Source organism: Lemur catta, chromosome 3 (genome assembly GCF_020740605.2).
Source record: "Lemur catta isolate mLemCat1 chromosome 3, mLemCat1.pri, whole genome shotgun sequence".
Classification (NCBI taxonomy): Eukaryota; Metazoa; Chordata; class Mammalia; order Primates; family Lemuridae; genus Lemur; species Lemur catta.
The window spans coordinates 25,688,045-25,716,032 of NC_059130.1; the positions used below are offsets into that span (position 1 = coordinate 25,688,045).

The 27,988-nt window shown below is 47.7% G+C and overlaps 2 protein-coding genes across 9 annotated transcripts; both read right to left on the reverse strand.

The window, feature by feature from the left end:
- Nucleotides 1-2,725: 2,725 nt before the first annotated feature.
- On the reverse strand, nucleotides 2,726-8,501 carry RFX5 (regulatory factor X5). Of its 8 annotated transcripts, none has more exons than XM_045545074.1 (11): nucleotides 8,325-8,501; nucleotides 7,602-7,720; nucleotides 7,318-7,446; nucleotides 7,075-7,108; nucleotides 6,811-6,893; nucleotides 6,429-6,548; nucleotides 6,095-6,214; nucleotides 5,873-5,954; nucleotides 5,375-5,576; nucleotides 5,034-5,134; nucleotides 2,726-4,872 (listed from the first exon to the last, which is right to left on the reverse strand). In XM_045545074.1, the coding sequence occupies exons 3-11, from the start codon at nucleotides 7,431-7,433 to the stop codon at nucleotides 3,892-3,894; spliced, it is 1,839 nt and encodes a 612-aa protein (XP_045401030.1). In that variant the 5' UTR covers nucleotides 7,434-7,446; nucleotides 7,602-7,720; nucleotides 8,325-8,501; the 3' UTR covers nucleotides 2,726-3,891. The 8 variants fall into 8 exon arrangements, with proteins under 8 accessions (XP_045401030.1, XP_045401029.1, XP_045401024.1 ...); XM_045545073.1 differs by having other exon boundaries at nucleotides 7,693-7,720; nucleotides 8,325-8,411; XM_045545068.1 differs by having other exon boundaries at nucleotides 7,595-7,720; nucleotides 8,325-8,411.
- A 10,917-nt stretch (nucleotides 8,502-19,418) lies between these two features.
- On the reverse strand, nucleotides 19,419-27,973 carry SELENBP1 (selenium binding protein 1). Its single transcript, XM_045545076.1, has 12 exons — nucleotides 27,897-27,973; nucleotides 24,684-24,740; nucleotides 24,410-24,522; nucleotides 23,960-24,145; nucleotides 23,144-23,264; nucleotides 21,771-21,953; nucleotides 21,328-21,506; nucleotides 20,870-20,948; nucleotides 20,657-20,778; nucleotides 20,310-20,402; nucleotides 20,035-20,153; nucleotides 19,419-19,807 (listed from the first exon to the last, which is right to left on the reverse strand). Exons 1-12 carry the CDS (start codon nucleotides 27,898-27,900, stop codon nucleotides 19,645-19,647), a joined length of 1,419 nt encoding a protein of 472 aa, XP_045401032.1. The 5' UTR covers nucleotides 27,901-27,973; the 3' UTR covers nucleotides 19,419-19,644.
- Nucleotides 27,974-27,988: the final 15 nt, after the last annotated feature.

The following is a 27,988-nucleotide window of genomic DNA, read 5'->3' on the forward strand; positions in this document are numbered from 1 at the left end:
CTGAATTAAACCTGGACTCTTATAGGGACTAATACAAGTCCCAGGTCAGGAGCATCCCCTGGTTCCTAGCAGAAGCAAATGCAAATCCTCTCTGGAGGGAAGTACCCCCAATTTAGGGTATAGGATTTTCATAGACTAAGAACAGATAAGTTCAGCACAGAAAACTGTGGGATGTAAAGAAGCAGGTTCTTGAAAACTTAAAATAGTAAAGATAGTATAGTAAAGACAGTAAAATAGTAAAGACAGATTAACAAAATACTAGTTCAGCACAGAAAAACTTATGGGATGTAGGGAAGCAGGTTCTTGAAAATTTAACATAGAAAAAAGACAGCCTGAAAATCAATTAGCTGAGTGTCAAGGTGTTATAAAAGAACATAAAATTAAACCTAAAGAAATCAGAAGAAAGGAGATACTATAGATAAAACACATAATTAATGAAATGGAAAACACACATAAGGGGAGGATCAACAAAACCCAAAGTAGTATCTGAAGACACACAAGTAAAATAAACAAATTTCTGATGCAATTGATCAAGGAACAAAAAGAGAGAGGGCACAGGTAAACAGTAAAAATGAAAAGGAGAATATGCCTACCCACAGAATAGAGGCAAAAAAGAAAATCTAGAAATATATGAACTTCATGTAATAAAAGACATGAAATGCACAAAATCCTAGAAAAACATTTTACCTATACTAATTCAAGAAGAAATAGAGGGCCGGAGCAGTGGCTCACGCCTGTAATCCTAGCACTCTGGGAGGCTGAGGCAGGAGAATTGCTTGAGGCTAGGAGTTGGAGACCAGCCTGAGCAACAGTGAAACTCCGTCTCTACTAAAAATGGAAAAATTAGCCAGGCATGGTGGCATGCACCTGTAGTCCCAGATACACAGGAGGCTGAGGCAGGATGGCTTGAGCCCAGGAGTTTGAGGTTGCAGTGAGCTTTGGTGACGCCACTACACTCCAGCTGGGCATCAGAGGGAGACCCTGTCTCAAAAAAAAAAAAAAAGTGGTTCCCACCTGCAATCCCAGTACTTTGGAAGACAGAGGCAGGAGGAGGATCATTTGAGCTCAGGAGTTTGAGACCAGCCTAGACAATGTAGCAAGACCCTATCTACAAAAAATTAGCCAGGCGTCATGGTGCAAGCCTGTAGTCCTAGCTACTCAGGAGGCTGAGGCAGGAGGATTGCTTGAGCCCAGGAGTTCGAGGCTGCAGTGAGGTATGATCACACTGTTGCACCCCAGCCTGGGTGACAGAGCAAGACTCTGTCTCTGAAAAAAAAAAGAATTAAAAAAAAATTACAAAGTCCAAATAGTCTATAATTATTAAAGAAATTAAACTAGTAGTTACAATTATTATTATTACTTTTTTTTGAGACAGCGTCTTGCTCTGTTGCCTGGGCTAGAGTGCCGTGGTGTCAGCCTAGCTCACAGCAACCTCAAACTCCTGGGCTCAAGCGACCCTTCTGCCTAAGCCTCCCGAGTAGCTAGGACTACAGGCATGTGCCACCATGCCCGGCTAATTTTTTTTCTATATATAGTTTTGGCTGTCCAGATCATTTCTTTCTATTTTTTTTTTTGTAGAGACAGGGGTCTCGCTCTTGCTCAGGCTGGTCTTGAACTCCTGACCTCAAGCGATCCTCCCGACCTCGGCCTCCCAGAGTGCTAGGATTACAGGCATGGGCCACCGCGCCTGGCCTAGTAGTTAAAATTATTCCCACAAAGAAACACCAGGCTCAGATAGCTTTATAGGTGAGTTTTGCCAAACTTTCAAGGAATAGTTCATTTCAATCTGATGTAAACTCTTCCAGAGAATAAGACGAGAGGGAACAGTCCCCAACTTGGAGGGTGAATAAACCAAAGGACCATCTTAGAAACCTCTTTAGAAATCTTCTAAAAACAAAGGCACTAACATATAAGAATGTTCATAGCAGCATTGTTTGTAATAGCAAAAAACTGGAAACAGCCCAAATATCCATTGATAGGTAAAATAGATAAATAACTTGTGGTTTATGCACTTGATGGAATATGATACAGATGAAAATGAATGAATCATAGCTATCTACAACAACATGGATGAATCTTAGAAACAATGTTAAGTGAAAAAACGCAAACTGCAGGCGACTGTTAGAGTATAACATTTTGTAAAGCTTAAAAAACAGGCAAAACTGAACATTTTTTAAGAATACATACATAGGTGGTTAAAAATATATATATACACATCAGGTAATAAACACAAAATTAAGGACAGTGGTTACTTCTAAGAAGAGGAACGGGGACAGGATAGGGAGGAACACAAACTCAGTGATATTTCTAATATTTTAATGTGTACATTGAATGATGGTCATAGGTACTCATTTTATTATGCTTCATAATTTATTCATGTTACATATATTCTTTATAGATATCAAATAATACATATTATAATTTCTTAAAATCTGCTGTGGTCGAAATTATAAATGAACAAATGAAGTCTCCCTGAAAGAAGATCTATATTTCTTGGGAAGAACCAAGATTCCCTGACAGAAGCTACCCTATGTAGAGGACAAAGTAGATCCTCAATAAATACTGCTTTGTTTACTGCTTTTCCCAAAGACACACCTGGGGGGTCTGGACTCCCTTCCCTTTGGTGCTCCCTGACATGCAGAACTACCTCCTTCCATACATCTAGCCTAAACCCCACAGTGCTGGCCAAGTCTTGACACATGTATGACAAGAGACTGACACCTGGTGGATACAGAATGAATTTAATGAAATGACTAGGAGGCAAATCTTTCACTTTAGTTGGTGAAAGCGGCAATAAGGTGAGGGATAGGGAAGCAAGAATGAGGAAAAAATGAAAATTAAGAAACAGGAGAAGGAAGGAGCTCCATCTGTGAGATGTAGGTAGGAAAAAAAAGGGACTGTCATCTAAATGAGACTAAAGAGCCAGTCCCCACAGGAGAGTGACTTCCCTCTCCTTCCTTCTGAGATCAAAAGAGGTTACAGTTGCAGCAAGGGAAATGCATGACTGAAGGAAAAACGGAGCAGGTCTAGCTGATCTCAACCTAGCAAGCTAAAAGTACCTGTACTGCAGAGTAGTAGCTGGGTGTCAGTGGGTGTCAGCTGCTCCTCCAGCAACTCCCTCTCCCAGTTTCCATTTGGGGAATTCATGTGATTCTGAGGAGGCTGATCCCACCCTTTTCCCCAAAGGTGTAGTCCATAATGTAGAATAAGCAAATTAGCATATGCCATCCTCCTGGCTACAGTGATTGGTCAGGGGTGCACATGTGACCTAGGCTGCCTAATCAGAGTGAATCTTGAGGCTTTTGCTAGGATTCCTGGCACAGAGATGCCTTCTCTTTCTGGTTGGACAGAAATGGGGAAACATATAACCCTAGGAATGCTTGTCGACATGAGATGGCCCAGACTTAAGATGATTCTGCAGAAGGTGGAGCAATGAGAAAAGTATTTAGAGATATATGGAGCCACTGGATCAAGCTTCACCTGGAGCCAGCACTATCTCTGGACTTTCCAGTTACATGAGCCAATAAATCCTTTTTATTTTAAGCCAGTTTGAGTTAGGTTTTTCTGTGATTTAAACTCAAAAGATCCTTAACCTATACATTCATCATACTTACCCCATCCCTATCTTCCCACAGGATAGCACAGGGATCCAGGTAAGAAGGTCACTACAGATTTATTGGTTACACTAAAGCCAAGGGTATCAAGCTGAAAAGGTCAGAGGCAGCAACTAGGCACTATGTGAGATTGGGTGACTCAGCTGTCTATACAGAGGAGAATGGACTCCCTTTGGAAAAGAATAGCCGAATAAGAAGCAAGTGCAGAAAAGGGCCCCTACAAGGCAGACAGGTAGAGTTAACATATGGGATATAAACACTCTTCCCCACAGACCTATCATGGGGGTGTTGCTTTGGGGTCTTTATGCTCACAGGATAAGGAACTTTGAAGCACATGCCCTTTTAAGTCTTCATTACCCTGTGCTGCAGTGTCTACCTCTCCCTTTACCAACTGAAGAGCTTCCTTTTGGCTTCTACTACCCTTAATGACACTCACTTTTGGGGGGACAAGAGGAATTTTATCTTCTGCTTCTTTGGCATGCCGGGAACTGGGGCCCCTTCCTCCTTTGGAAACAGCACCATATTCCTGACCTTGGGTGAGCACTGCCCCCGTCTCAGCCTCTCCCATTGGCCCTGGCCTCTCTGGCCCTCCAGCTGAGTTGCTTTCCCTTCCAGAGCCCCACATCTCCCATGGTAACCTCGAGGACTGGGCGGATTCCATGGCAGACTTCTCAGGGGTAGAATTCCTGTCCCCACTTCCACCTGACTTTTTTCGAGGGCGCCCCCGTTTTCTTTTGGCATCACTTGCTGTATCCTCTATATACTGCTTTGCTGCTTTAGCTGGTGGGTCCTGCCCACTGGCCTCACTAAGACGTACTTCAGCTGTCCTCTTGACACCCTTGTCATGGGGCCCTGGGTCACCACCTATGCCTACCTCCCTGTTCTCTGTGCCCTGGAGCTGTGTGAGTCCCCCAGGTGGAGCTCGCCCAGGCCCAGGTCCAGGCAAAGCAGGAACAGTTGGTACGATCATGTTAATGATGGGCACACCTGCCTGGGGTCCCCCAGCCCTACTGGACAGAGGCAGTGTAGCCACTTTCAGGGCACCTGAAGAAAGCTTGGGGGCCAGGATGGGTGGAGAGACTGGGATTGGTGGAATAAGTGAGCGAGGGGCCCGGGGAAGGATCAGAGGCAGCCGGGCCACTAGGGCATTAACCTGTGGGTTACTGGCTGCTGGGGCAGGGCTCTCAACTACACTCTTCTTCCGTTCTCCACGCACTGGAGGGCCAGCCCCAGCCCGGGCTTCCAGCTCCTTAGGAGGCTAAAAAGTAAAGAGGAGAACACAGTAAGGCATGGAGACTGAATTTTGGAGGAAACATAAGCACCAGACACACAGGAGGTAAGAAAGTATGAGATCCAACAGGAGAAGGGTATGCTAAGCTCCCAGCCCGGGATGGCAGTCAGGGTCATTAACCTTCTTACCTGGGCTGTTCTCTCTGGTTTCTTGTGGGCTCCACCCTCTAGGTTCTCTATCCCATTCTTGGATTTAGATGACCGTTCCCGAGGGGCATGTTCGTCCTCTTCTGCAGAAGTGCCAGAAAAGGTAATAAAGTGAGGATGAAGAGGAAACTGAGGAATACGGGAGTGAGGTGATTCTGACTGACTGATGGGTAGAGACTGGAAAGAGGTGTGTCTAAAGCATGTCTTAGAAGGGCCTCCATGAGTAGGAGGCAAATACGGGGTGTCTTTATTCTAGCATGTGGGGGGCCTTTGAAGTTGAAAGTGGCTGAGGGCTTCTCAGACATAAGGCAACATCCACTCACCAGCGAGGCCCATGGCCTTAAGCACATGGGCATGTGCAGATCGGGCAGAGATGAGATGCTGCTGTAGGAGGAAGCGGGCGACTTCAACGATGGAACTGAAAGATCGTTTCAGGATTCGCTCTGCCCAGTCACAGGTCAGAGCGCAGGCTGCCTCTACCAGTTCATCCCGAGGTGCTGGGGTTACTTCTGGGCCCATTTCTGGCTGTAGTGGGGAAGGACATGCCCAATCACCCTCCAAACTAAAGGACTCTTTCCCCCTTTCTGACACTACCATTGACCAAAGCTGAGACCAGACTGGGGATGGGAGTAGCTCCCCAAACCCACAAATTCCCTTTATCCTCTGAGTCAGCCATAGGGTAGGCAGAAGGGCATATCCTATACACTCAGAAGCTATGTACATAATGACCAAGACTGTGTCAGCTCTCAAAACATCTCCCAGAGACCTCTGACTTTTACCTGGGAGAGAAGAGTGGAATTGGAGGGTTATTTGTTACTTACACTCTCAGAACCCTTTAGGTCAAGGCCAGGCAGGCATGGCATAGATACCGTGGTCTTCCTTCGTATGCCACTGTAGCAATATCTGATGCAAGTTAAGGAGCAGCCAACACATGGTAATCTCCAAGCCCCACAGGCAAGTTAAGCCATTTCTGCTCCTGCCTCTCCACATCCTAGGTTTCCTTCCCCAGGTCCTCCAGCCCCAGCCTCTCCAGTCAAGGATACTTGGACTGGCCCCGGCCTCCAAGCCTTCGAGCTTTGATGTCAGGGAAGATCTCTCTGATGATTTTGCCAAAGTTGGCTGTGCTGAGTGGGCGGCAACAGGCGAGACTCTCGCAGTACTTTCTGAGTGAGGGGGGCAGGGTAGGAAGCTACTCAGAGGAGGAGGAGGCCATGGGATCAGGGGGATCAGATGTGAGGAATTCAGGGTTCCTAGGGATCAGGCGTGAGGAACCCTTTAAGAAGGCAGACTCTATCAAGGCAGGGAGCTCTCCAGCAGTGAGGGGGTGGTCCTGTGCCTACCAACACACTCACCCACCCACCCAAACCCTCTACCCACCGATAGGCATCATAAACGCTTTGCTTTGGCAGACAGGTGTCAGTGTGCTCTTCTAGGTGGTTACGGATCCACCTATAGGCATACATGTATTCCTCATTGCTGAGCGTACTTGGTTCTGAGCTGCAGGACAAGTAAAAGGGACAAACATTACTAAGACCCTAACAGTTGTCCTGGTTCTTCCCAGACTAACACTTCAATAGTGCTGGACCAAATAATGCCATCCAGAATCTACCTTTCCCTGGTAAACCAAGCCAGGGCAAGGACCCTTCTTCCTGATCAAAGACAGTAGTCATGAGTCTTCCTGTTCACCTACCCCCTCCCCAGTGAGCCTTTCTCTAAGAATCAGAACCTCTGACATCTAAACCTCTACCATCAAACCTACCTTTTGTCTCCAGTGCTGGGCCCTGAGGGCAGCTGAAGGTAGAGATACAGCTTGTCGTTGTCTGAGAATTTCTGTACATCTTGCTGAGGTAGTGGGGAACAGAGGCAGGAGAAATAATAAAGGCCAAGAAGGACCCATTGTAGGACCCTCTGATCCCTACCACAAAGTCTAGCTGACTTAGAGGTTGTCAGACCAAAAAGGGACCTTAGAAATTACTCCCCGCCAATCCCATCTCTCTATTGTGCTCTTCCCCAACATACTTACCAGGATTCCCTCTACTTTGTTCTGCACGGCCTTGCTGTGGGGAAGAGGAGAAAGCTAGAGGTCATACAAGAGATTTCCCCATCCCTTTGTCTGATTGCTAGGGAGGGAAAAGGACTGAAATGCCTAGCAGGTGCTCAAGAATTGCTGCCATGACCAAGAATCTCCTCCTGCTCAGATGCACTTGAGGAAGTGAAGTGCTTCAGGGTCTGGAACAGGATTCTGGAGAGGGTGATGAGTACTTACGAAATGGTACCTCGGAGCCTTTGAAGAAGGGTGGTAGGTTCCCCAGCCTCAGCACCACCTGGGGGGGTCCTTCCCCCAGTCTTGGGGCTCTTAGCATCAGGCTCATCTTCTGCCATCCCGGCATGAGGGCTAGAGTTGAGAGGGGACAGGGCATGAAGATTTAACTCACACTGGCCTCCCCTTCCCCTGCAGACCCCAGGGCACTCCTCATCTCTCCACCCCAAGACAGAGAAACAGAAATAAAGCCTCTGAATTTCCCCAGTGGTCTTTTTCTCACCACTTGCCTTCTCCAAAAAATTAGAAATTATTCCATTACTTCGCCAGGCCCATATATACCCAAAGAGATCTTTGCCATCTCCATTCTATCTGCCCCACCTTTCTGAAGTCTCCTAAATCTGGAAAACTGTAAAGGAAGAGACAGGGGGATGCGGAATCCACGTTAGAACGAAATTTTCATTTCTGTCTCTGACCCCAAACTCCTCCTCCCCTTCAAAAACAACAATAACAAGCCACAAAACAAAGTTCTCTGAATTCTCTAATATACGCCTCACCATTGAATATGCCTGGGAGGTCAGAAAGGATACGAACATATTGTGTGCCCTTCCAGGCTGGAAAAAATACTGGGCCCAAGTTCTCATTACTTAATCTCGCCACGACTTCCCCCGCCGCTCCCCCTCCCCACGTCCGCGGCCCCTACGTCATCTCCACAACATCCCATCCCGAAGCGCGCCCCCACCTCCCTCCCTGCCCCCTCCATGCAATCCCTGGTTGCTGCAAAGTGGGGGGCTCAGCGCAACGGAACTCATGGGCTGGGTGTAGGAAACCCGGTAGGCGGAATGGGGTCCCAGATTCGGGGCACGTGCACATGGGTGAGGAAGCTGTTGAAAATACAGCCAGAATCTTTTTCTGCTTTCCTCCCAACTGATATTGCCCCCTCCCTACCTCTGAACAGTCAGTCGCCTTCCAACACAAGCAACAATAAAAGGTAGGGGAGAAAGAGAAACTACCTCGTAGCCACCTTCACTGGAGCCCAGCCCCACGGTCCTGGCCCAGCCGGCTCGTGCGTTGCTTTATTTTCCTTTTTCTGAATGGTTGCAACAGCCGCGATCTGCCTAGATACACGGACAGCCTGCTCTATCATTGGTCGTTGCTGCCACCCGGAGACAGAAGGCGCCAGGCTCGCACCGGCGGCAGCTAAAGTCTGCCTGGTAACAGAATCTGATTGGTCAATAGGGGAGGGAAAATCCAAAGTTGGTCTTATTTGAGTCGAGAGGGGGAAGTCCGGGTTAGGTTTCGGTTAAAACTGGGGTCGGTTGGGACTGCAGGTCCCGAGAGATTCTTCTCTTAAAGGGACCGCAGGACGAGAGACCAGGCGCTGGGCTTCCTTTGGAGCTTTCTTTTCTTTTGCCCTCTCCTTCTGTGTTTCAGTTTTGTCTTAAGAGATGCCGGAAGCAAAGAATCAATGGATGATAAAATAACCGAAAATTATGGGTAGTAGTGATGAAGTTCGCTGTAAGCTCACATAGCCCACCCCTCCAACCACATGCAATACAACCTGCAGACACACTCACAACAAATCTGCAATCACTGGGCTCTCCTTTATCCTTAATGGAGGCCTCGAAACCTCAACAGTTGTACCACATTTAAATAAAAATGCTGTTATCCCCCTTAGTGTTCCTTGGTTTCCCGTATGTATAATACTTTCCTTCCAAGGAGTTGTTAATGCGTTTGCATCCCCTTGGTTTTGCAGTCAGTGAACACTGGAATTTTGACTGACTGCCACACGGGGTGCTGGATGTCCACATGAGCTTTTTACCCTCAGAGAACATTATACCGAGTAAGGCATGGGTTCTGGACCCTCTTGGTTAAAATTCTTTTAGGTCATGAATCAGATGAAAGCAATAGACACTCTGCCATGAAAAATGCACATACAGACCCAGTTTTGGATCTAGTTTTATAGAGTGGAAATGGACTACAGGTTGCCAGTCTGTTAAATGGATGTATTTTGTTTTGCACGGCACATGTTACACGCAAAACTGTATTTGCCCGCCCTGACTTCTAATATGTTCTCCAGGCTTATCATCAATGTGCTTTTGTGAAGAAGACAGCGGTGCTGCCTTATCACCGCTGCACTTTACAGCCTCCATTTCCTTATCACCAGCTTCTGTGAGCACTGGAGGAACCCAGTGGATTGTGGGGTTTGGGGAATATAGATATACTGGCAACAAGGTTTTCTAATAAGAGCTAAAATTTATTTGGTGTTTATTGTGTGTCAGACACCATACCAAATGCAAACACCTCGTAATGCTCATAGCAGCTCTCTGAGATAGGTACTATTACTGTCTCCATTTTACAGATGAGGAAACAGATTTAGAAAGGTGAAGGGACTGGTCCACAGTCACATCTGTAGTAAGTGCTAGAATCAAGATTCAAAGGCAGGCAATCTGCCTTCAGAGGCCATTCTCTTGAACACTGCCCCAGACTGCATGGATACTTATTTGCAGACACTCATGTACAAACATGAGTATAGATTGATGGATAGATACCTAAACACCATTATTTGGTATAAAGGAGAATCTAGAGCATTTTGATTGGAAATAGAGTTTTGGGTAAATTATGCTGGCTTAAAAAAGTGCAAGTAACAGGAAATAATTGGAAGCTTCAGTGAGGGGAGAGAAAGTATCATAGCTATGTATGGGAGATGATTTCGACAACACTGTAGAAGGTGAGGTTGAGTGGGGAAAAAGGCTAGAGATGGGGAAAAAAGGGAACTATTAACTTACACCAGGCATTGTGCTAAGATAGGGTATGGTCCTTGCCCTGAGAAGTAACAATGAAAATTGTCTGATAAGCATCATCATAAAAGCAAATATTTATATAGTGCTTAATATGTCCTGCGGGCTGTTCTAAGGATCTCACATATGTTAGTTCTTTATCTCATAGCAACTCTATCGGATAGATATTATGATTATCCCCACTTTACAGATGAGAAGACTGAGGAATGCAGAGGTTAATAATTTGCCCAAGGTTACACAATTAGTAGTTGATAGAACCAGGATCTGAATCTAGGCTCTTTGGATTCAGAATTTACTCTTAGGCACTGTTATATATTGCCTACTAACATTGGGTGTGAAATTCTTAACCAAACACAAAAATGCAAACTATTAGGGAAAATATTGATAAATTCAGAGGCATTAATATTAAAAACTTAAATTCACTTTAAAAAAATATAAAAATAATACAAAGACAAGCTACAAATTGGGAGAAGATATTTTTAAGACATAACTGACAAAGGATTATTATCTGGAATTTATAAATACCTCCTACAAATAAAAAATAAAAAGGGCCAGGCACAGTGGCTCACGCCTGTAAACCCAGCACTGTGGGAGGCCGAGGCGGGAGGATCGCCTGAGCTCAGGAGTTTGAGACCAGCCTGAGCAAGAGTGAGACCCCATCTCTACAAAAAATAGAAAAATGAGCCGGGTGTGGTGGTATGTACCTATAGTCCCAGCTACTCAGGAGGCTGAGGCAGGAGGATCACTTGAGCCCAGGAGTTTCAGGTTGCAGTGAGCTATGATGACACCACTGTACTCTAGCCAGGGTGACAGTGCAAGACTCTGTTTAAAAAAAGAAAAAGTGTGGCAATATCGAGGGTTGGCATGGTTATGGGTCAGCAGGAGCTCTCATTCACTGTTGTGGGAATATAATCTGGTAAGCTGTTCTGGAAAATAATTTATTACCTGGTGAAGTTGAATAGGTGAGTATCTCAGTATATGCTTAATATCTCAGCAATCCTATTCCTAGACATATGCCCTAAAGACAAAGGTAGTAAAGTTTATAGTCTTGCTGCTTGCATTAGCACAAACTGGAAACAACCCAGTGTCTATCAACAGTGGCATGACAGGTTGTGATATATTCATTTGATGGAATGTCATAGAGCAAGGGAGAGGAATGAGCTGCAACTATACACCTCCATGTGGATGAACTTCAGAAAGTGAAAGAACTAAAACACAAAAGAAAATATACAGTGCAATGCAATTTATAAATATTTAATGTCAGGCAAAACCGAGCAATATATTGTTTATGGATAAAAACATATGTGGTTAAAAAATTAAGTAATAAAAAACAATAGAATTATTACATAAAATAGAAGATAGAAGTTACTTATGGTAGTCAAGGGAAAAGAGGTTGTTCAGCAGCCAATAAAGAACATGTTCCATAGCATCTAATTTAATTTGTTTTCCAAGTGGATGGCCAGTCATTTCAATATCTTTATCATTTTCTTATTGTAACCAAGTTTCCTTTTACAGTTTTATCATATACTTTTATAATATGCTAAGTTCCCTTGTATAATTGGTTGTGTTTCTGGACCATATTCTTATTTTTCTATTCCTTTACCCATAACACAGTGTTTTAATTAATGTAATTATATAGTATGTTTTGGTATCTAATGCTGAAAGTTTTCCATTATTAGTTTTGTTAAGAAAAAATTATTCCTATATATGGAAGATTTATTTTTCAAATATGGTCACAACAACATTTCTGGTTCCACACAGTATTTCAGAACCTTACCACTTCCCCATCAAGAGATAGAGTCTGGTTCCTGTCCCTTTGAACCCAGGAATGCCTTTGTGACTGCCTCAATAATTGGAATGTGGTAGAAGTGACGCGCTTGGCTTCCAAGTGTAGGTTAGAATAGGTGCTGCAGATTCCTCTTTGCTCTTTCTATTGGGACACTTACCCTGGGAACCCAGCCACCATGTTGTGAGGAGCCAAGCAGACACATGGAAAGGCCACGTGTGGGTGTTCTGGTCAGAGCTCCAGCTGAGGTTCCAAGTGACAGCCAGCATGAGTCTCCAGGCATGTAAGTGAGCCATCAGATGATTCCAGCCCCCAGTCTTTAACCTGCCCCAGCTGACACTGAGCAGAGATAAGCTATTCCCACTGAGCTCTGTCCAAAGTACAGATTTAGGAGCAAAAATAATTATCATTGCTTTAAGCCCCTAAGTTTTGGGGTGCTTTGTTACATAGCACTAGATAATTGGAACACTATACATTTACATTTCCAGATTAGTTTTAGAAGCAGCTTGTCACATTTCATAAAAAACCTTCGCCCCTCTGAGGTAATATGTTCTGGTAAGTATCTTTCACTACTCACTTTGATGTCCTTGGAAACATATGTCCACCTAAATAGTGGTTTTTGTTGCTGTTGTGGTTGAATTTGTTCTTAAAAGTGGGGATTATACAGATAACTCTACAGATGATTTTTTCCACTTAGCCGTATGTTGTACATATTCCTCCAGGTCCAGTAGTATTGACAGCAGAGAGTCTGCTGGGCATTGAAATCAGGAGGTCAGGGAAGGTCTCCCAATACTGTGCCAGAGGCAGCCAGGAGCAGATATTCCCAGCATGGAGCCAGGCAACCAAATGCTTGGAAGGTGAGGTAGGAAAAGTAGGATGCAGGAAGGCAAGACGAAGGAGGACCTCACTAATCCCTCAGATGAGTGCCACTGCCCGAAGCTACCTGTGAAGACTTACTGGATTGACAGGGCTAATCACACTCGAAAGACCAATGATGGGTGAACATTTCTCAACACTCTGTCACATCCTTTGTCCTGGTGGACTGGGACTATAGCTTTTCTGGGGTGTCCCTGAGCTTAGCAGATTCTCTAGAACCTTTTACCTGGCCTTGTAGTCCAATGTGTGGAGCTGGCCGAGGTGCTGGCAGGAGATAGCCTAGATGATACTTGAGACTTTTCCCATGGTGCACGCAGCTTTGCTATTTTTGCCCATCTCACCTGGTGCAGGGGTGTGGGGTGGAATCTTTGTAAACGCAGCGGAGAGAGGTGTCAGCATGGGTACAGCATGGATCACAGATTGCTGGTGTCTGGGTTGTCTGTGACAGGAGGGCCTCTCTTGTTTTAGGAGTGTCTATTGTAGTGATGTAGGATCAGAGATGGTGAGAGGAGGCCAGGATCAGGATAAAGGTGAATAGGGTTTTTTGGGCTTTTTTTTTTTAGTTTTTATTATGGAAAATTTTCTTTCTTAAAAAATTAATTTTGTTCTGTATACTTAAGATATACATGATATTACTATAGTGAAGCAAATTAACATATTTAATACGTATGTCACGTAGTTACTAATTTTTTTGTTTTTGTGGCAAGAGCAGCTAAAATCTATGGAAAATATTTAAACATACAAGAGGAGAAGGAAGAACATATAAACTCCCACATACACACACCCATCGTCCTGCTTTAAAAATTGTCAACATCTGATCTGATCTCCAACTCACCCACTCTAAATTAATATAATAAAGGCATTCATTATGTTATTTATTTGTAAATACTTCAGAATTTACAGTAAACATGTCAGTATGACTAAAAAATAACGACTCTCTTTTAACAAGTCCCAGTGCCATTATTTCACCTAAAAAATTAAAAATTATTTCTTAATATCCTTACACATCCAGTGTTCACATTTCTCCAGGTTTCCTTAAAAAAATATGTTTTGCCATTGATCTGTTCAAGCCAGGATCAACAAAGGCTACACATTCCATTGCATTTGGTTTTGGTTAATGTATTTCTTAATTCTTTCTAATCTATAGGCTCTCTCTCTCTTAATTTATTTGTTCACTAAACAGGTCATTTGCTCTATTTTATTTCCCACAGTCTGGGTTTTCTGTCTTTATAGTATTTTTTTTCAAAATATTTCTTTTTTTTATTTCAGCATATTACGGGGGGTACAAATATTTAGGTTGCATATATTGCCTTTGCCTGACCCAAGTCAGAGCTTCAAGCATGTCCATTCCCTAGACCGTGCACACCACATCCATTAGGTGTGATCTTTATAGTATTTTTAAACTTGTTCTTCTGTTCCTTATATTTGCTTTAAACTGATGTAAGATCTAGAGGCTTGATCAGATTCTTTTTTTTTTTTTTTTTGAGACAGGGTCTTGCTCTGTCACCTGGGCTAGAGTGCAGAGGTGTCATCATAGCTGACTGCAAGCTCAAACTCCTGGGCTCAAGTGATCTTCCTGCTTCAGCCTCCCAAGTAGCTGCAACTACAGGTGCACGCAAGCATACCTGGCTAATTTTTCTATTTTTTGTAGAGACAGGGTCTCACTCTTGCTCAGTCTAATCATTTTGATTTTTTGACAAGAATACTTCATAGGTGGTGGTGTGTACTTCTGTCTCATTACAACAGGAAGCACAGAATGCCTAGTTGTCTCTCCTTTTATGATGTAAAAATTGATTAGTGGGTTCAGGTTTTGTCACTCTGATCTATCCATTGTAAGGTTCCATTCCAGTCCCATTTAATGATTTTAGCAGCCATTGATCATAGCCTAGATCCATTTGTCATTAGAGGTTACAAATTGGTGCTATTCCAATTTCATTATTCCTTCTGAATTTACTACCTGGAATTCTATAAAGAACTTTTCCTGGTCAACTATTTCATTACCCTGAAGCAAATTCCTGAGGAAAAGCAAGATAAATCCTTGATTCTTTTCCTTTATTTTCCAGTTTTCAGAATAATGAGATGATATCCTAGCATCTTCCAAACATGACCAGTCAGGGATTTATGTGTGTGTTATCATAAATGTTTGTATTTTAACATATTTGTTGTATTTTAATCTATTTCCATTATTGATTTTTTTTTTTTTTTTTTTTTGAGACAGAGTCTCACTCTGTTGCCTGGGCTAGAGTGCCGTGGAGGCGTCAGCCTAGCTCACAGCAACCTCAAACTCCTGGGCTCAAGCAATCCTTCTGCGTCAGACTCCTGAGTAGCTTGGACTATAGGCATGTACCACCATGCTTGGCTAGTTTTTTATATATATTTTTAGTTGTCCAGTGAATTTCTTTCTATTTTTTTAGTAGAGACAGGGTCTCGCTCTTGCTGAGTCTGGTTTTGAACTCCTGAGCTCATATAATCCTCCCGCCTCTGCCTCCCAGAGTGCTAGGATTACAGGCATGAGCCACCACGCCCAGCCTAATATCACTTTTTATTTTGAGATAATTGTACATTCACATACAGTTGGCAGGAAATAATACAGAGAGATCTCATGTGCCCTCTACCCGGTTTCCCCTAGTTGTACATCTTGCATAACCAAAGTACAGTAGAACAACCAGGAGATTGACATGGATAAAGTCCACCTAACTTATTCAGATTTCACCAGTTTTACACACACTCATTTGTGTGTATGTGTATTTAGTTTTATGTAATTGTATCACATTGTAAATTTGTGTGTGACCACCACAGTCAAGATACAGAACAGTTTCATCACCACCAGGATCCCTCATGCTACCCTTTTATAGCCACACCCACCTCCCCAATGCCACGCTCATCCCTAACCCCTGGCAACCACTAATTTGTTCTCCAACTCTATGATTCTGTCATTTCAAGAATGTTATACAGGCCGGGCATGGTGGCTCACGCCTGTAATCCTAGCACTCTGGGAGGCTGAGGTGGGAGGATTGCTCAAGGTCAGGAGTTCAAGACCAGCCTGAGCAAGAGCAAGACCCCATCTCTACTAAAAAATAGAAAGAAATTAGCTGGACAACTAAAAATATATAGAAAGAATTAGCCAGGCATGGTGGCGCATGCCTGTAGTCCCAACTACTCGGGAGGCTGAGGCAGAAGGATCACTTGAGCCCAGGAGTTTGAGGTTGCTGTGAGGTAGGCTGACGCCATGGCACTCTAGCCAGGGTGACAGAGCTGGACTCTGCCTCAAAAAAAAAAAAAAAAAAAGAATGTTATACAAATGGAATTATACTACATGTAACCTTTTGAGACTGGCTTTTTTCACTCAGCATAATTCCCTTGAGACCCATCCAAATTGTGTATATCAACGACTATTCATTCCTTTTTATTGCTGAGTAGTATCCCATGGTGTGGATGTACCCATGGTGTGTTTAACCACTTACCCACTGAGGGACATTTGGGTTGTTTCCAGTTTTTGGCTATTACCAGTAAAGCCGCTATGAACAATGTTGTACAGGGTTTTATGTGAACATATATTTTCAGTTGTCTGGGATAAATGAGCAAGGGTGCAACTGCTGGGCCGTATGGTAAGTGCATGTTTAATTTTACAAAGAACTGCCAAACTGTTTTCCACAGTGGCTGTTCCATTTTACATTCACCAGCACCTATGAATGATCCTGTTCTGCATTCTTGCCATTTCACATTATCACTATTTTCTATTTAGCCATTCTGATAGGTGTGTAGTGATATCACATATGGTTCTAGCCTGCATTTCCCTAACGGCTAATGATGTTCACCATCTTTTCATGTGTTTATTTACCATCTATATAAACTCTTTGGTAAAATGTCTGTTTGTGTCTTTGGCCCATTTTCTAATTGGAGTGTTTGTTTTTTTTACTGTGAGTTTTGAGAGTTTTTCATGCATTCTAGATACAAATCTTTTGTCAGATACAGATATGTCATGTGTCCTTTAGACATAGCCCCAGTTGTCTTCCATAGTTTCCTTGCCTTCTGGTGTGACAAGTGCTCAAGATTCCTCTTGATGAAGGGAATTTTAAACTTTGGGGAAAATAGAGAAATGATACAGAACTATATTATCCTTTCTCATTCAGAAGTTTAGTTATTGAAGAAGACAGGACAGAGACCTAGGAGAGAGACTTCTGGTAAGGCCCAGTAAATCCCATGGCTCCCTGTAACTCCTTACTCACCTTAAGCACTTCCTTTATGTTCATTTATTCATTAAAGCTTGCTAAGTGCTGATATCCAAGCTAGGTGCTGGGCGTTAACAGGGAGTTTCAATTCAAAGTGGCCTGTGTGTGTGCTGAGGTTTAGTGCAGGAGGTTTTGTGGACATTAAGAAAGGCCTCTGACCTGGATGGGTCAGGGAAGGGGGCTTTCCAGAGGATGTGATAGCCAGGCTCAGATGGCAGTTAAGGCGTTGGGGGCGGGGGGGGGGGGCAAGATCAGGACTCTAGTTGAGGTAGATGTTTCAGTGAGCATATTTAAAGACCTCACAGAGAGGCCAGGCATGGTGGCTCACGCCTGTAATCCTAGCACTCTGGGAGGCCGAGGCGGGTGGATCATTTGAGCTCAGGAGTTCGAGACCAGCCTGAGCAAGAGTGAGACCCCATCTCTACTAAAAATAGAAATAAATGATCTCTACAGCTAAAAATATATAGAAAAAATTAGCCAGGCATGGTGGCGCATGCCTGTAGTTCCAGGTACTCGGGAGGCTGAGGCAGTAGGATCACTTGAGCCCAGGAGTTTGAGGTTGCTGTGAGCGAGGCTGACACCACGGCACTCTAGTCCGGGCAACAGACAGAGTAAGAGTCTGTCTCAAAAAACAAAAACACAAAAACAAAAGAACCTCACAGGGAAAGAATGCTGCATTCTTGGGGTGGACAGGCCATCCTGGGGGTCCTAGACTGCCCCAGTGTTTAAAACAAAGACATATTTGGAGATGACTGAAAAGAATGTGAGTCAATACCTGAATGATTTTGTTTTGTTTTGTTTTGTTTCTTTCTATGTTTAGTAGAGATGGTGTCTCGCTTTTGCTCAGGCTGGTCTTGAACTCCTGACCTCGAGTGATCCACCCGCCCCAGCCTCCCAGAGTGCTAGGATTACAGGCATGAGCCACCGCGCCTGACCTAATACCTGAATGTTGCTTAATATTATCTGGGGCAGAAAATAAAGGAGTCAATAGAATTACTATTTAGCTGTGGTCTCTAAGGATCCTGTAACTTCTATCAGATTCCTTTTATAAAGAATTGAAGGTTGGGTACAGTGGCTCACACCTGTAATCCCAGCACTTTGGGAGGCCAAGGCGGGAGGATGACTTGAACCCAGGAGTTCGAGACCAGCTGGGGCAACACAGTGAGAGCCTGTCTCTGCAAAAAATAAAAAAATTAGCCAGACGTGGTGGCACATGCCTGTAGAGCCAGCTACTTGGGAAGCTGAGACAAGAGGATCTCAAGCCTCCTCCTTGAGGCAGGAGCTTGAGGTTGTAGTAAGCTGTGATGACGCCACCACACTCTAGCCCATGTGACAGAGTGAAACCCTGTCGCAAAAAAAAAAAAAAAAGAAAGAAAGAAAAAGAAAAAGAATTGAAGACCTAGCACAGGGAGAGGAGACATCTCTAATTTGGGCAAGGTTCTAAAACACCGTCCGGGTGAGGAGATAAGAGTACCACGGCCTGGTATGTTGGGTTGGTTCACCATGGTATTTCCAGCCCCCTGCATGTTTCTGCCTTCCAGGTAGAAGGTGACACACTTAACGTCCCAACAACTGTGTTCTCCCAGTAGTCTAATCAGCAGTGGAAATAGATTTCACATTCGCATCAAGGGTGGTCTCCTATGTGTAAGAGGATTATATTCTCATGGTTGTGTGTGAGATTTTAGGTTTGTTTTAAAAAAAAGCACAGCTGGGTGAGCTGGCACATACCTATAGGCTGAGATGGGAGGATCACTTGAGCCCAGGAGTTTGACACCAGCCGGGGCAATTTAGCAACACCTCATCTCAAATTAAAAAAAAAAAAACACACACACATTGGCTGGGCATGGTGGTTCATGTCTGTAATCCTAGCACTCTGGGAGGCTGAGGTGGGAGGATTGCTTGAGCTCAGGAGTTTGAGACCAGCCTGAGCAAGAGTGAGACCCCGTCTCTACTAAAAATAGAAAAATTAGCTGGGTGTGGTAGTGCACACCTGTAGTCCCAGCTACTTGGGAGGCTGAGGCAGGAGGATTGCTTGAGCCCCAGAGTTTGAGGTTGCTGTGAGCTATGATGATGCCACAGCACTCTACTCAGGGCAACGGAATGAGACTCTGTCTCAAAAAAAAAAAAAAAAAAAAAACACAGATTTTTTTTAAAGAAGTTTAGAAACAGTGATTTACATTCTTTCCCCCAGATCTCCTTGTGACAATCACCCCCAAAATCTTTGGGTTCTGTCTGGCCATAACAGTGAGATTTGGGCATCACTAGCATCATGTTGGAATCACTGGTTTGAACTAGTCACCATAACCCCCCCCAGAGTCCTCTTCATCCCTTTCACACACAAGACACAAAGGGTCAGCAGAGGAGGAATCGTGCGCCCCATACCCCCAAAGATGAGGCGGGCAGTCCGAGGAATAGGTTCACCTGTTTATTTCTTGGTGCTTCCAAGAGCTCATGTAAAAACAGCACAGTGAAAGAAGCAGCAGTGGTCAGTAAATGGAGATATGACTTACTATGTTTCAACAGGCTCAGTGTGGCTGTGGTGGGACAAGCTGCCAGGGGCAAGAGAGAGCAGAGTGAAGCCAGGTCCCTGAAGAAGTGAGGGGTTCGAATGTGGGGCGTGGGTTGTGAGGGGTGGACTTCAGATCCAGATGTCAGAGGTGCAGTCACCCCCAGGGTAGCGGAGCTCATGGGCCAGGGCTGGGCCGAGGGGCTCCTTCCCAAAGTCCACCAGGAAGTTGGGGTTCAGCTTCAGCCCCCCCTTTACTGTGTCTACATCGATCTGCAGCATCACAGAGCCTTCCCTGGTGGAAAAGGAGAAGGGGGTAAAGGAGAGGTCAGAGGTGGCCACCCCCTTCCCTCGATTTTGTGAGAGTAGGTGGTGGGTTCCCAAGGAACCCACGGAACAGGCTCTGAAGGGGCCATCTGTCCGGGGAGGTGCAGGTGGGTCCCTGAGGAGGCTTCAGAAAGCCAAATGACCCCTCTGGGAGAGGAGGGCTGGGAAGGCGAGCCCGAGCAGTCTGCCTCTCACCTGATGAGATCAGGGTAGAACTGTTTGTCCCAGGCACTGTACAGCGATGTGGTGACATAGACACGCTTCCCGTCTAGGCTAAGCTGGATCATCTGAGGGCCTCCAGCCACACGTTTCCCCTTGAGAAAACCAGAGGTCAGACTCCAGGGTGACACACAGATCCTAGGAGTGGGTCCCAGGTACCACCCCAACCCCCAGAGCCTGCTTAGAAGCTGCCCCCATACTCCTCAAGTCCGGGTCCGAGGGGTCCCGGGAGTAGGGGGAGAGGCCCTTACCTTGACCACCAGGGGTTCTGGCTGGGAGTTTAGTTCCTGGTCCTCCAGCACTTGCACAGGGCCTCCCTTAACAATGCTGCCCCCAAGGAAGATCTGGTGGGGAGAGGCGGAGGACGAAGGAGGACAAGGTGGGAGGTGTGGAAGCCAGAGCAGCTCGCTTCAGGATCCCTCCCTCCATCCAGACACCTTCCCCAAGCCTGGCCTGGGCCCCATAGTGCTGGGCCTGCACTGTCCCTCTGCCCATCTTTTGCTTTTCCTGCACCTCCTCTGTCATCCCTAGGCAGTTTGTACCCTCTGCCCCCTCCCCACCCTCTTGTCTTTCCTTCCTCCCTGACGTCTGCTCCCACCTGTCCGGTGAGGCGGGGCCTCTGCGGGTCCGACACGTCATACTGCCGCAGGTCCCCATGCAGCCAGTTGCTGAAGTAGAGGAAGCGGTCATCCAGGGACAGCAGGATGTCAGTGATCAGGCCTGGGGGGAGTGGGTGTGACTGAGGTCAGAGTCTTTAAGGACTTTTGTTTCTCAGGCTAGGAGCCAGTCTTCTGATTTCCCAGGCACTCACCTGGCATCTCAGGCAGCACCCAGCCCTTCACTTTCTTGGGGGGCACCTGGATCACCTTCTCCACTGACCAAGTACCTCCCTACATTGGGGCAAGAGGGGCAGGGTGAGGACAGGAGGCAGAGAGGTGAGCTTATCAGAATTGGGGGCCGGGGGTCACATCGGGTCTTCTTGCCAGTAGGGTCCAACTGCATGCAGGCCCCTTAAGGTGGGCTTCACGCCTGCATTCCCAGCACACAGCACAGTACCCACCACAGAAGGAAGCTCACTAAATAGTTTCTGAATGAGTGAATAAACATGGCCACTTAGGGTTCAGGTGGAAGGTGGCCTAGCACTGAGAGAAGAGAGGCAGGCAGAGCATGTGGCCTCGTGTTTTTGTTGCTGGAGAAGCCTGGGCCGGTGGGACCCGGGCAGGGGTGCTGACATGACTGCTGGGAGCAGAAGGCCAGAGGACATGTCACCTCATTCTTGTAGAAGCGCTGGATGTTGGAGCTGAGGGCACAGCCCACGAAGCCCTGGGCAGCGTCCGGGTTGTGCAGGAAGCGGATCTCCAGGGGAATAAGCCCGTCCTTCAGGGGTAGGGTCTGCACAATCTCATGGCGCTGCCAGTCCCACACGTGTAAGTGGCTCCCATACAGCCCTGGGGTGGGTGGGGACAGAGGATGGGCTCAGGATCAGGGCAGGAGGGCAGGGGCAAGGGCTGGGGCAGGAGGTTGAAAAACGGGTGGGAGGGATCAGAAGGGCACGTGGGCGAGTCTGAGCGTGCAGCACGTCCTATACCATCACCCTGAGTCCGGGGCCACATGAGGGAAGTGAGGGGGCTGGAGGTTTGGAGTGGGGTCTCAGTGCAGAAAGCAGGGGCTGTGGGCCCAAGGTTCCTGCCCACGCACGGGCGGATTCTCACCCGCCTCCACATCAGCGGGGTTGAAGCCATCTCGAAGGACATTGGGAGGTCCCCATTCGGTGCTGATCATGACATTGTGTCGAGGCTGGTACCAGAAGTCGTAGCCCATTGGCGCAGCACCCCCAGGCTGCTCCCACGTCCCCTTCACCTCAAATGTCTCCCCATCCAGCAGCACGAAACCCCCTGAGCAGGGAAGGAAGTGGGGGGGCAGGTAGAGATAGTGGAGACACAACCCCTCCCAGCCCTCACCTAGGGATGTCCGGGAGCCCCTCAGCCCGCTGCCTGCCTCTCCTGCCTCTGGGTTTGCCAGCTCCTTAAATTTAGGTGTTCAAGGGGTCCCACCCAGAGGCCCAGGTGGGAGGTGGAGGCTTTTACTCTAGTGCCCCATCTCCCATCAACCTCATCACTCTGCCAGACCACAGGGGAAATTTTTCTTCCCTTGAGCCAAGAGATCTGGGACTCAGCATCCTTGCCCAGCCTCGTCCTTCTGGAGTGGGATTCTTCCCACAGCCTAAGCTCCATTCTGCTCACTACATTTTTTTAATAGGACAGTGAAAATATATTTATTTGTAATTCAACTCAAATGCCCAATATGTTGCTCCCTTGATGAGTGAGTATGTTATGACAACTTGCTACATCCTTGCAAATACAACCAGATGTCTATTCCAACTGTTATGAAGTCTAGGAATGTCACACTCCTCCCGTCTCCTGGACAAAGCAGTCATATGGAGTCTAGTGCAGTAACCCGAGCTGGATGACCTTAGCTGAGGGCCCCCTGCAAGCCCTCGGAGGGAGGGTTCTGATGAAATAGATGAGGCTCTGGGAGAAGCAGGACATAGACTCTGGACGCAGATTGCTGGGTTTGAGTTCCAGCTCTGTGACTTATTAGCTGTGTGACCTTGAGTAAGTTTTTTAACCAGTCTGTGCCCCAGCTTTCTTATCTGCAAAACAGGGGTTACACTAGCACACGGTAGACATGTTATAAGTGTCAGCTCTGATCACACTGTAATGAGTTAGCAAATGTGGAGATTAAGAATCCCAAAGATTGTGAGATACGCTCATATATCACAAAGGCTGCTACTAAATGTATGTGTTTTCTGGGGCCATGTCTGTACTCACATTCCCCATGGATGACTGTTCTGACTATAACTTTTAAACAAATTAATCAGTCAAGGCTCATCTCCATAGAAATAATCAAAACAACTGAAGCTACTTGCTAACATTTTAAGCATTGGATGGGACCCAGGCTGTTGGTTTTCCCTGGGAGGTCATTCTATTCCTCCCCCAGCTTGTGGTCTGCTCCTCCTGCAGACAGAGGCTTCCCTCCTTTCATAGCTGTGGAAGTTTTCACGAGCACACAGAGCCGCTGGTACCTTTGCCATTGCCCTTGGGGTCTCCCAGGGAGCTGATCATCACCTCCCCGCTGGCCAGGCAGTGGCTGGTGTGGAGGTAGGCCAGTCCGCACTTGGCTTGGATGTCCTTGGGCTCGATGACCTGGGCAGGGGTGGGGAACGGCATGAGAATCTTACAGGGCTGAGAGTCCCCACCCTTCACCCTCATAGTCCCCTACTTCCATCTGCCAAGCCTGTCCTCTTTTCCTTCAGAACAGGGACACAACTCTTCCTATGAGGATATGGCAGAGTTCAGTCTGGTAACTTCCACAGAGCACCAAGGGAAAGTCAGAGATTGTTAATAACTCCCCAGGCGGAAGCACTGACTTCTCCCTTTGTCGGTCCTGAAGGCATTCACAGCCCTGTGAGACCATAAGCTCCTTCTGGGCTGGGCTGATGCCAGTGTCAACTTTGTATCAGCAGCAGCCAACAGTGAGTGCCTGGCCCCAAGAAGGTACTGAACAAAGTGTTGAGAGGAAGGACTGGAGACTCCTGCCTAAGGGAAGTCCTGAGCTCACAACTGGGTGGGAAAAAAAGCCTCCCTCCCTCTCCCAGTGTGACATAGGAAACCGCCTCCCTCTTCTCTCTCTTCTCACCATCCTGGCCCATGGTGCTGGATGGTGACAGCCCAGTAAGCCCAGGTAACTCTCCTCTGAGGTCTCAGTTCCCTCCCCATTGCTGAACAAGATTCTGTGCAAGAGCCAGAGGCAGTTGGTTTAGGGCTGGCTTCCTGCCTATAGGCTGCTGAGGGCTGCAGGTGCATCAGGGTCTCTGAGCCGGCAAGGGCAGAGGACGTGCCTTGTGTAGCTTTGGTGCCCGGGGCTCCGAGCCCACGTCTACCACGTAGATGCGGGAGGAGATGAGACTGGGCAGCACCAGCTTGGTGCGCGACTTGGTGCTGTCACCGAAGCAGCTGCTGCAGGTGTTCCATCCTGAGTGATGCAGCTCGTCCTTCAGGTTGGGCATGGGCAGCCGGTGGATAACCTAGGATGGGGACATAGCGGGTGGTGCTCCACCAGGCCATGCCTCTCTGCTTTTGGAAGAGGCGCCCCCTGCCCCCAACCCATTTGGTTTGACAGTGTAGCACAAGCTGGATTTTAGCACTCCCCTTGCCCTTGTCCTCGGTGCAGTGAACAGCCTACACAACCATACCCAGGGAGGGCCAAGAAGGATGGAGCTGGGGAACGGCAGCTCCAGGGCCAGGGCCAGAGGGGTCTCAAGGTAGCTGATGCCTAAGTCTCACCTCACCTGGCAATACTGGGGAGATTTGGGGTCAACATCCACGGTGGCCAGGTAATCTGGGGCCTCAGTGCCCGTGTTTCGGTAAATGCAGGGCAGGTAGAGAATCTCCTCCCGGGGTCCTGGAGGGTAGAAAGCAGGCAGTGGGGTTGGCAGGGTGGGAAGGAATGGCAGGTGCAGCCCTGGGTGTGCCAGAGGGTGGAGGCCAGATCTGAGGTACCCCCAACCCCACCAGCCCTGGACTCAGGAGAGGGGTGCCGGCTTCCAGACCTTCGGCGATTACCTTTCATGGCCTCCAGAGGGGTAGGGTAGCCAGGTCCGCACTTCCCACATTCGGTAGCTGCAGAAACAATGGGGGTACTTTGGCTGGACTTTGCACCGGAGGCTGAAGGTTCCCTCCCTATGTCCCGCAGCACTTGCCCTGGTGGGCCAGGCAGGTCCCCCCTCTTCAGCCCCATCACTCTGGCCCCCTCAGAACCCAGGGGAATGTGAGGGTGTGGCAGGAAGAGCTGGAGAGACATGACCTGCAGTGGACAGACACTCTGGCAGGGCCCAGGGGAGGGTGGCAGGAGGGCAGGTGCAGCCCAGGCTGTGTGGTGCAGTGGTTATGACGCCGACTTGGGTCCTGACCTCAGCCCGCCACGGACTAGCCATGGGAACGTGGGCAAAGTACTCAAGCCGGCCCCCACCCCAGCCTCAATCTCTGCATCCTCTGTAAAAAGAGGACAATACGAATACCACAGTGGGCCTTTATGAGACACAGGCAAGAGGGGCTGTGACGTATGCAGCATTGCGCTAGCTTGGCAGAAGCACGGGAAGCCCGGGCTGCTCTGGGGACCCGCTCTTAGGGAGTGGCAGTGGGGCCTGCTCAGCTCCCTCACCAAACTGTCTAGACCAGGGGCCGGGACACTTCTTGCTTTTCTCTTCCCTGGGTCTTGATCCCAGGCTGCCAGCCAGGGCCAGCTGGGTGTCCTGAGGCCAGTTTCTACTTCTGGGTGGGCCCCACTTCCTTTGTCTGTAAAGTAAGAGTTTGGCCCAACTCTGGAGAGCTCAGAGGCCCTCCCTGTCCCTGAAATCTGGCAAGAAAGACCACACTAATCCACAGGGCCAAAGTCGGCACTGTGAAGGAGGGCTGGGACATCACAGCTGCCAGGACCCCAGCATCAGAGGGGTGATGAACAGGGGAGAAGGGCTGACGAATAGCCCAGAGGGAGCCGCAGGCTGAAAGAAATCCTCGCATGGAGTTCACAGGCCTGGGCACTGCCCCCTGCCCTGTCCCGCGCAGGTCTGGCCAGGGCTGGGCTTGCAAGTGGGGAGCCAGGAGTAGCCAGAGTGGAGCCTCCACGGGTGCCCAACCCCCACTCGTAGCAGCCAAGTGACTTAGGAAGCTGAGAGGCAACAGCAGCATTTGAGAGTCTGGAAAACTGGTTTCAAGTTCAAGAAAATGGACATTCTCCATTTTCTCCCCTTCATTTGCTAAAAGGAGGTAATAGTAACATCCTACCTACTTTAGGTAGATGTGAAAGTCAAATAAGATAACATATTCAAAAGTACTTTCACAAAAGTGTTGCATAAATATGGGGCAGAAGAAACAATGTATTCTAAAGCATTTCCATCAAGGTGAGGTGTTGGATAAATATGGGTAGGGCTGTGCCGGAGGAGGGAGAATGCCAGCCTGTGCTTGGTGCCCCAAGAGAGGGCTGGGGTGGGGGCAGGGTGAGAGAGGCCCAGTCCAAAGAGATTAGGGAGACTCGTTCTGCAACACAACCTAGCTCTGTCAAGGCTTGGCACCGATGCCAAAGGGGAAGGAGGTTGCTGGACACAGAAGGGGAAGGAGATTAAAAAACTCCAAAACGTCAAGACAGAGATACAAACACCACAAAGCCACAGAGAGACAGAGAGAGAGACACAGGTGGAAGGAGATGTTGCCCAGTCCACAGCGTCTACCCTCACAGCTCCCCGACCCCCCACTGCTTAGGGTCAGCGCTGCCTGACACTCCGTCCCAGGGAGAATCGTTGCTCTTTCTGGGAAATACCCGCCTGTCTTAAGCACCTCAAGCAAGGTCCCTGAGCTTCTGTGGATTTGAACTGAACCCAGGGAAACCTCAATTGTTTCTTTTTTCTTTTTTTGAGACAGGGTCTCGCCATGCTGCCCAGGCTGGTCACAAACTCTTGGGTGAAAGGGGTGGTTTTGCTGAAATAACAGGAAAATATCTAACCCCCCAATTTTCTAATAACAGCTAAAGATCAATCCTGAGCTCTCCCCACTTTTTCTCTCCCCAGCTGGGAGATGTCTTGTAGGGTTCCATTTTCACAAACACCAGCAAGCAGCCCGACAGACAGAAAGGAGACAGAAACCTTTCTCTTCACATTCCCTGGCTGTATAACCTCCAGGAGATCCTGAGAAGCCCCAGGACGGACAGCAGGGGAGCAACTCCAGGCCTCAGTTTCCTGCCCCAAGCCATATCTCAGGGGCAAAATCACATCCCCTGGGATAAGCTCGACTACATTTCAGAGATAACCAAGTCTCCAGGAGCAGAGAAAACAAGAAAGAGGGACAACCAGACATCTCGTAGCAGCCACTTCTGTTTCAACTGATTCATTTGACGACAATCACTATATTTTTCCTTTCTTTTTGTCCCCATAAAATCAGCAAGCCACTTGGCCTCAGTGCTGGTACCCCCTTCTCTGGTTTTGGGATGCCATGCCGTCTCCCTGCTCTCCCTCTCTTTCCTCTGTCTCTCTCACTCTCTCAATCTCTCTCTTCCTAAGAAGATAAAATAAACTTTTTAACTTTTATGTATCTTCATCTCTGCATGAGAAATCTTTCTCCACCCGCACCGTGAGCAGCTACTAGGCTTTCCACCCTAACACTGGGGTCAAGTGATCTTCCCAGCAGCTGGGACTGCAGGTGTGCACCACTGTGCCCAGGTTCAACTGGGTTTTCCAGGCGAGGCTGGCTGCTGGGCATTCTGCCAGCCCAGGGAAGAGCCAGCTCCAGGGGAGCAGGGACCTCAGTGCTCCCAACCCAACCCAACCCAGACTTCTCCTCAGCCTGCTCAGACTCCTCCTGGAGTTCACTCCAGGAACGCATGGGTGGAGGAGTAGGAGAACTGGGGGCTTGAGGGGCAGGGGCACTGATCTTGAAGGCTCAGGTTCCCTACTCCCTGCTGTAAGAAATCAGGATTGTCTCTCTCCTACGGTCAGAGCTCCCCACCTGATTGTCTCAGCTGCAGAAGGGCACCCCCGGCTTCAGCCCCTGCTGGATGGAGCTATGTGGGAGCCCAGGACCTCCCTTCCCAGCAGTCCCTCTGTGCTCCTTCCCCAGAAACTTTGGCTAAGCTGGGAAATGCAGGGGGCAGTGTGCAGGGTAGGGACAATGACGCAGAGTCCACCAGCCCCTCCCCTAGCTGCCCCTCGGGGTTGTCTGTCCTCTCCTGGAGGTAGGGCCCTCCAAATTCATGGTGGGCAATGTACCGGCAAGCGCCCTCCTTACCCATGCTGCTGGCTGGTATGCTCCGGTCTGGATGGGTTTGCTAGGAGCAGGCAGAGGCGATGAGACAGCTATGCCGGGGAAGGGTTAAAGGG